Genomic DNA, 8,804 nt, shown 5'->3' with positions numbered 1-8,804 from the left:
CCTCAAGCAGGCAAAAACTTTGAATTGCTCTTTTCTGCTGAGCATCTATGCATATCCATGCACAACATTTCAATATTTCAATGGATCAATGATTTCATCATGGATACACTCTCCATTTAAGCCTTCTCATCCTATGCAATTCTTGTTTAAGTCCTCTTGTAAATCTTCTTAAAAGGACCTACTCAGGACACTAAAGGTTTTCTTGCTTCTTTGAGGTCCTTGAAAATTCCATAGGTACCTCCTTTGGCTTTCCCTTTTTTATTTCTCACTCCTGCTACACAATGATTTCAATTTATTTTCCATTTATATATTTCCTGGACAATATCCATTTGAATTGTCGTAGGAAGATTCTGAAGATCACCTGGTAAAATAATAAGGTATGAGACACTGATGTTCTTTCTCGAGCTAAACTGGCAAGCATTCAAATTCTACTACAGTTTTACACAATTCCACTGGGCTGGCTGTATTATTCAAATATCAAATGTGTATTTGTCAAAAGACTATTTTACAGAGAACTCATAAAAAATCACTGACATGCTGGTCAGAAGAAGCAATACAAGATCTTGAATATCATTGAGCTCCTATTGTGTTGCAAAGCACCTGGTACTGATTATACTTCAGCAGCAAATTTTAAATGTGTATGTGTGTATAGATCCATTGCTCATACAAAAGCTGACTGAAATTTTCTGGGTTACAAGGCAAGAGGGGGTTATTCCCCAGGAGTTCAAGAATGTCTTCATTGTTCATCTCTATAAAGGTAAAGGGAATAGCTTGTCCTCTGATAATGAGGTAGGAAGGGGGAATCTCTCTTAGACATTGCTGGCAGGATTCTTATTAATATCCTTAATAGGCTGACCCTTCACTTGGAAGGTAGTAATCTACCTGAGAGCCAGTGTGGCCTCAGGAAGGGCCAAGGAACAGTTGATATGGTATTTGCTGCCTGACAACTACAGGAGAAATGCCACAAACAGAACAGAGGTCTGTAAACAGTGTTTATGGATATGACCAAGGCCTTTGATACTGTCATTCACAAGGACTTATAGAAAATTATGCCAAAATTTCATTGCCCAGAAAAAACTCAGTGTTATACATCAATTTCACGATGGCACGTTTGCCCGGGTTTCAAATAATGGACAATACTCTTGCCTTTTGCCAGTCACCAATGGAATAATATAAGGATGTGTACTTGCTCCCATGCTTTTTAGCATGATATTTTCAGCCATGTTGTCAAACTCCTACAATGAGGACAAACATCATATCAAAGTCAGCTACCTTACTGATGATAAATTCTTCTACTTGAAAAGGCTACACACCAAAACTAAAGTGGAAGAAATGTTGGTGTGTGACTTTTTTGTTTGCAGATATAAGATGCAACAAAGTATGGATCAATTCTCTGCTGCTTGTGCTAATTTTGACCTAACAATTAACACCCAGAAAACACAGGTACTCCATCAACAATGAAACTACAAGTTACAGCAAATGGAAAAGTTTTGAATGCTCTGGATAAGTTTGCTTTCCTTGGCAGTATACTTTCCAGGGATGTACACATTGATAATGAGATTGATACATATATTGCCAGAGCTAGCTCATTGTTTGAGAGGTTCTATAGGAAAATGTGGAAGAGAAGAGCTATTAGACTGACTACCAAAATTAAGGTTTATTATAACCATTGTGCTGACCTCACTGTTGTATGTCTGTGAAATTTGGACAATATTTCTGCATCACCCCAGGAAACTAAGTGCTTCCATTTGAATTGTCTAAGGAAGACTCTGAAGATCATGTGGCAGGATAAGGCACCAGAAATTGAAGTCCTTTCTCAAACTAAACTGCCAAATATTCAAACTCTGCTGCCAAGAGCACAACTCCAATGGAGAACTCACACGGAGCAAGTACTTCTGTGGTGGTCAGGAAAAAAAAAAAGAATATGAAGAAACTCTCAAGGTTTCACTTAACTTTAGAACTGATTGCATGACATGGGAGACACTGGTCCAGGACCACCCAATATGGTGTCCTTTTTCAGAGAAGGTTCTATGCTCTATGAGTTAAGCAGAATTGTAGTAGTTCAAAAGAAACAGGAGATGTGCAAAGTTAGAGAATCCAGACCAAATGTTCATATGGGCTATTTCTTCATGACATTGGTAGAGCTTTCTACCAAGCTGATCAGCCACAGTACAATACACTGTAACTCGATTCTAGCATAGTGATGTCATTTTGGTCCTCTTCAAGAACAAAGGATAACGACCCACTATTTTTATCTATAGCCCAAGCATAGTACCTGACACATAGTAATTTTTAATAAATGCTTTCTTCCTTCAGTCTTTCCTTTTATTCATGCTTCTAATTCAGATTACCTTCTACCTATGTTGTATATATTTTGTATAAACCAAATGTGTACAGTATTCAACACTAGAGAAAGGCGCTAAACAAGCAGTTATTAAAATGTTCACAACCACAGCAAGCCAAATAATGGAGGAAACATCATTGTTGATATGAACCATTTTTTTCAAGATGACTTTGGAGTTGCCTTTGGCTACCATATCCCATAAGCAATCTAGAAAAGAAAACAATTTGTAAAATCATAGGGAGGAGTGTAGAATATCACAAGCAGTGGCACTTCATAAAACAAAAAAAAGTCATTTCAAATGTATGTTAATTTTATTACACAAATTAAAATTGAAGATAAATGGGCTAGGCAAGAATAGCAAAAGATATTGTGATAAATGCATTGTTAAAATCTGGATGAATTCTAGTTATAGCTATCACCTGATTGACCAAACCAGTAACCCAGGTTAAACTAGTTATCTCTGAAGTTCTTTCCAGGTCTGAAATTCTGTGATTTTATGTTTCCTTGATTCTTAATTTCTTAACTTCAAAGTATCACGCTCAGGAGATACAATAAATAGAATGCATGGTCTAGAGTTAGATTAATCTAGCAAAATCTGATTTTTTTTTAAACAAAAGTTTTATAGATGCAATTTACTTTCTTTACTTTTACTTAACCAGCAAACCTTCTCTTGGAACAAAGGTTGAAAGAAAAAATCTGATGGGATCTGTTCTTTATGAAGCCAGATTGGCTCTTGGTGATCAATACTTCCTTTCCCAGATGTCCAATAATTTTATCAAGATTTGCAGCCAAGCTTACAACCTCTCTGCCTCAGTTTCCTCAATTGTACAATAGGGTGGTCATAATAGCACCTCCTCACAGGGTTATTATGAAGTCACCTGGCACATAGTTTATGCTTAAAAATGCTTCTTCCCTACCTTTTTTCCTGAAATGACTTGCCCAAAGTCATGCAGTCTTTAAGTGACTGAGTTATAAATCTAACCCAGGTCTCCCAATTCCTAACTTAAAGTTCTTTGAACAATCTTATAGCTAATTCTACAAGGGTAAATAATGGCTTCAAAAACATTGACTTTCATAACTGCAAGAATCCTTAGAGATAATTGAGCCTAATCCTCTCATTTACAAATGTGATTACTAAATCCCTAAGAAATGAACTAGCTTACCTCAAGCAATACTTACATAAGATTTTCTGAGTTAGGTATCTTTTCCACTATAGTTCTCTATCTAGCAAGGTTGCTGATCCTTAAATGTTCAATAAAATACAAAGCAGTATGTGTATAGATATAGATATAGATATAGATATAGATATAGATATAGATATAGATATAGATATAGATATAGATATAGATATAGATATAGATATATATTAGAAATGATTATGGCAACATTATGTGTTTTCAATAATGTATATGTTGCAATAAGTTGTAAAAATAGTTCCTAACAACTATTTTAATTGGAAACATTAATATTAAGAGTTAAATGATTGTAGGGTATTTTGGGTTCCTAAACAGCATGCATGATATTAATTCTATGGAGAAAACTTTGTTACAAACAATTGACTTACAAATGAATTTTTGAAATGTAACCAATTGATGAACTGAAGACCACAAGTACTAGAAGAATCTTGCCTATTGTTAAAATAGCTTCATTGAAATATTATACTCTATTTATAAACATCATATATATCATGGTTATAATATATATATATATATATTTAAACATAATTAGATCATGTGTATGAAATATCCTTGGATACATAAGCAATAGACATTCTACATTCTAAAATTTTTATACTTTCCTTCTAAGGACTCTTGTTGATATAGACTTGCAAAAGAAAATATAAAATGTATACCAGAAAAGATGGCCAGGTTATTGAATTTGAATTGAAATAAAAATAAATATTAACTATTTATAGTACCTTAGTTTGTACAATTCATATTAGACTATTAAGACAACCTTTAATGTTCTATTTTTTCTAGAAAGAAAGTATTTAAATAATAGTATCACAAAATGGCCCTTTATATGTTTCTCAGAGAAAGCTAAGTTCAATCCCCCTATGTTACAGATAAATATAGGGAGATGTGATTGATTTATCTACTGACAAATTTAGGCTTAATATAAAAGGAAAAACCTGTAAAGTTAAAAGGTGAATGGACAACCTTGGGAGGTAATGACCTCCCTGTCAATTGAAGCCTTTCAGCAAAAACTATTGACTACTTAGTGGAAATTTCACAATGGGAGTCCCTTTTCAGCTTAGTAGGAGTCAAAATTTTCAGGTTAGACTAGTTAGCTCTGAAGTTCTTTCCAGGTCTGAAATTCTGTGATTTTATGTTTCCTTGATTCTTAATTTCTTAACTTCAAAGTATTCTGCTACTCAGGTTGGCTAGGTGATAACAGTGAATAGAATAAATACATGGCCTAGAGTTAGAGTTAAGTTCAAATCCATTGGGTCAAGTCGGTTTACTCTGTTTACATCAGTTTCCTCATCTGTAAAATGAGCTGGAGAAGGAAATGGTGAACTCCAGTATCTTTCCCAAGAAAACCCCAAATGGGTCATGAAGAGTCAGACATAACTGAAATGACTGAATAACAACAAATCCTGCTACTTCATTTTTGCTGTATTGATTACAGGAGGAAGGAAAATGTCGGCCACTAGAAGTAACAAAGTTAGAAGGTGCAGAAGTTGGAATTGACAGTAGCTTGGGCAAACCATTTGTGTTTAAATGTGTGCCCCAATCTGGAACCAGAACTTTTTGCCTCTGTGCCACCTCAAACCAAGAAATGAAAAGGTAATCAATTCATTTTACTCATTCATTTCTCTTTGTCTGAATCTCTCTTCTCTCTCTCTCTTTTCTCTGTCTCTATCTTTTCTGTCTTTTTCAATCTCTGGTTGTGTCTGTCTCTGTTCCTCTGTGCCTCTGTCTGTCTCTGCCACAATTTCTCTTCTCTGGCTGTGTCTCTGTCTCTCTCTCTCCTCAGCTCCTGATGTGTGTGTGTTTGTGTCCATTCAGGAGATTGGAAATAAAGAGAATAATAGAATTATAAGAAGTAGGAAACTTGTCCCAATATAAGATATGGCAATTTGTGTACTATAATCTTTCCCCTTTTTTTCTTTCAGGATATTTTTTTTTAAATGATAATGACTTGCTGGCTCATATTCTTTAAATCTCATTCAATAGAACTAATGCTTTTGCCCAGTTTAAGCCCTTATCACCTCTGTCTGGACTATTGTATCAGCTTTCTAATTGGACTTCCTGACTCAGCACTCCAATTTATCCTCCAAACAGCTGCCTAAGTGATTTTCCTAAAGTATGCATCTGCCATGTCACCACTTTACCCAATAAATTCCAATGGCTTCCTCCAATAAACTGCAATGACTTCCTACTATCTTTAGATTCAGATATAAGCTCTTTTGTTTAGCAGCCAGAGCTCTTCACAACATGCTCCTTTCTTGTCTTTTTAAATCCATTACTGTGTTCCCTGCACAGACTGACCATCCCAACTTACAGATGTTTCTCACCCATTAGGGTTTCCTATCTGTGTGCCTTTGCCCTAGATGTTCCCTATGCCTAGAATGCTTTCCCTCTCAACCTCACATTTATACAATCCCTAGTTTCTTTCAAAACTTAACTCAAGCTCTCCTTTCATTAAGTGAAACACTTATTCTATTTGAACAATGGATTTCAGCAAATTAACAGAATTCTTCAACTTCATTACATAGTTGCAGCAATCATAATTTTTTTTCAGTTTGAAGGGCCTCCACATGGATACCAATTATAATCCCTTATACACTTTGTCCTTGAAATACTGTGGATGAGGGAAAAAAACAAAAATTAAAAAATTAAAAAACTCATCACTTGTGACTAGGCCCATCCACCCTGACCTTATTACATATACACATGTATATGTCCCTATAAGAATACTCAGAGGCATTCTAACTTTGTGCAACCTGGCAAAGCATAAACCCTATTGCTATTGTCTTTAAGAACCTGTAGTTACAATCACAGTACAAAGGGACTCCCGTGATGAAACATGCTATCTACTTCCACTCAGTGAGACAGAGAGGTAGAGAGACAGTCCAGTGCAGGGATTTGTTTTGATGGTGTACATTTGTAATAGATTATTTTGCTTTGTTTTGCTTTTTTGCTTACTTTCTAAATATAAAGGGCAGAGAAGACAGGAACAAAAGGGGAGAAATAATGCATATCTGAAAATAAAGTGAAAATTTTTGTAAAAGTCAAAAAAGAAAAAAATCCATGATCACTTTTTTTTTTTTTTTTTTTGCCACAGTGATGTATTGTTGTAAGACTAGTAGAAAATTTTACTTGATACTTTTAAAGAAAAACTGCTTTGTCTTATTCTGTTTCAGGTGGCTGGAAGCAATGAACAAAGCTGCACATCCTGTCTGTCAGGTAATAGTTTCTGACAACTATCTCAGCCCTTATTTTGTTATTGTTTTTTGTGTTGTTGTTGTTGTTGTTGCTGTTTGGTAGTTTTTTTTTTGTTTGTTTGTTTTGTTTTGGGGGAAGTACAAAAAGAAAATTCACTGACATATCATGTAATCAACTTTGTGGCCTAATGACATTATTATAAAAGATTTGAAAGAAAATGGTAGGTCAACAGATTCTGTAGGGGAATTGCCTTCCTGAAGTTCTCTTTTCATATTAGTGTTGTACCTGGATGTATCTGCTGAAAAGTGTGGAATGGCAGTCCCTCATGCTAAGTACATTGGACCAACTCCCATTCTCCCTCCTAATGAAAAAGTATGGATTATCCTCACAGAGGCTTCCAGACAAATGTCCAAGAGCTATTTAGAGTAACCCTGTTAGCAATAGGGTTTTGATATAATAAGCCCGGGGGAGCCTCTTAGACTTTCAGGCTTTCTGTTCTTAGTCCATCTGTTTCAGATCCTTATTTCCTCCCAAACTCCCTCTCCAACATTAGAACAGTGTTGTAATTGCATTTGACCTGTAAACCAAAAGATAGAAAAACAACCAGAAGTCAGGATTGCTATTTAAGTTCCTGAGAGAGTTTTGGTGATGGCTTCCCATGTGCATTGTTGCATTTTGAACTAAAATAAGTGTTTTATACTTATTAGATTTCAGAGGGAAGAGCTCTCATTTATCATTATCTATAATTATTCTGCTTTGGATATGAAACTGAACAAGTCCTAATGGGGATTTTTAATTTTCTAGGGGGAAAAAAAAAACTTTTAAAATGGTTTTAAAAACACACACAACATTATTAGCAGAAAGCTTTGGGATAAGTAGTTTCTTCCATTAAAAATTTTGCCCTACATACATGTTTTCTAGTTTTCAAGAAGGTTTTGGAGGTTTGTAGTTGAATTAACTGCCCAGAATCCTATAACCTTCATTTTTAAAAAATTTACATGAAAATCTGCTTCATTTTGCAATGCCAGAGAAACTGAGGCAAGATAGGGATTAGGGAGTTTTTAATATTTTACTTGAGAGGGAGAGATTGTGCTGGGACCAAATGGATCCATGGTTTGGTCCCAGGGCTGAATGAGACTATTGTCTCCAAGAATCCAACAGTGAATGTGAGTTCTCAATGACATATATACACACGTAGCTCCAAGCTCAGGTAGACTGATACAAGGGTAAAGTCAGAGTACCGAGAGGGGGATGGACTATCAATCTGGTTCTGGCAGGGTTGGGGGAAGCATCAGTCATTTTGATAAGTAGGGAAGGGCTGGGGTCATGATATCTAAGACAGAAGGCCTTTCTCCTTATCTGGATAAAACATTTATAATTTATAATCTTAGCATAACCAGCCCTAAATTATATCAGTTCTAATGATTAGGAGGGAAGGGTGGTGTTGCAACCAGGAGGATTGAGGTAGGACAATTATGGATACTGAGTCAGGACAATAAAAGGGAACTGTGGCACAACGATTTCATCATTCGATATTCTAATATATTTCCAGCACATCACCCTGATGAGCTTTAGTGTTTTGGAATATGTACTCTATTTGGATAAAATGTACAAGTGATGAGATTAGGGGTTAGTGGAGGTCAGGGAACCAAATGATGAGCTTAGTGGCAGGTTCAGGGTTCAGGGAACCAAATGAAGAGATTTGACTCCCCGAGATTCTCAGAGGAATCTGGGCAGAGCAGGAAGTTGTGGGAACCTCTACTGGCAGCATAGAGGTCCTAAAGGAATTTATGAACCAAAAAGCTAGACTGGTAAAAAGAAGTTTATTATTGGCATTGGGAAGTCAGCCTTTGCTATGCATGGATAGAAAGACTGAATTCCTTAGTGGCAAGGTCTGACAGAGAAGTAGTCTCTAATGGAGAAATCCCAACAGAGATATAAAATCTTGTTAGGGAAATAGGTGAGGATAAAGAGAGGGTAACGCTGAAAGAGAATATCATTCCAGCAGGCAGAGGGTTGCAGCTTATACTAGAGAGAGAGAGGTTCCTTGGTATGGCATATTAGGTCCT

At 35.9% G+C, this 8,804-nt stretch overlaps 1 protein-coding gene across 1 annotated transcript in view; it reads left to right on the top strand.

Annotated features, from left to right (window-relative positions):
* LOC141550846 (uncharacterized) overlaps positions 1–8,804 on the top strand; it is a 153,030-nt gene that overhangs the window by 119,245 nt on the left and 24,981 nt on the right. The window contains exons 8-9 of the mRNA XM_074281919.1: positions 4,976–5,133; positions 6,714–6,756. Of these exons, the coding sequence (XP_074138020.1) occupies positions 4,976–5,133; positions 6,714–6,756 (201 nt within the window). The remainder of the gene's footprint in view (positions 1–4,975; positions 5,134–6,713; positions 6,757–8,804) is intronic.

The sequence above is a fragment of the Sminthopsis crassicaudata genome, chromosome 1, assembly GCF_048593235.1.
Source record: "Sminthopsis crassicaudata isolate SCR6 chromosome 1, ASM4859323v1, whole genome shotgun sequence".
Taxonomy (NCBI): domain Eukaryota; kingdom Metazoa; phylum Chordata; class Mammalia; order Dasyuromorphia; family Dasyuridae; genus Sminthopsis; species Sminthopsis crassicaudata.
This window is presented reverse-complemented; position numbering and strand designations above follow the sequence as displayed.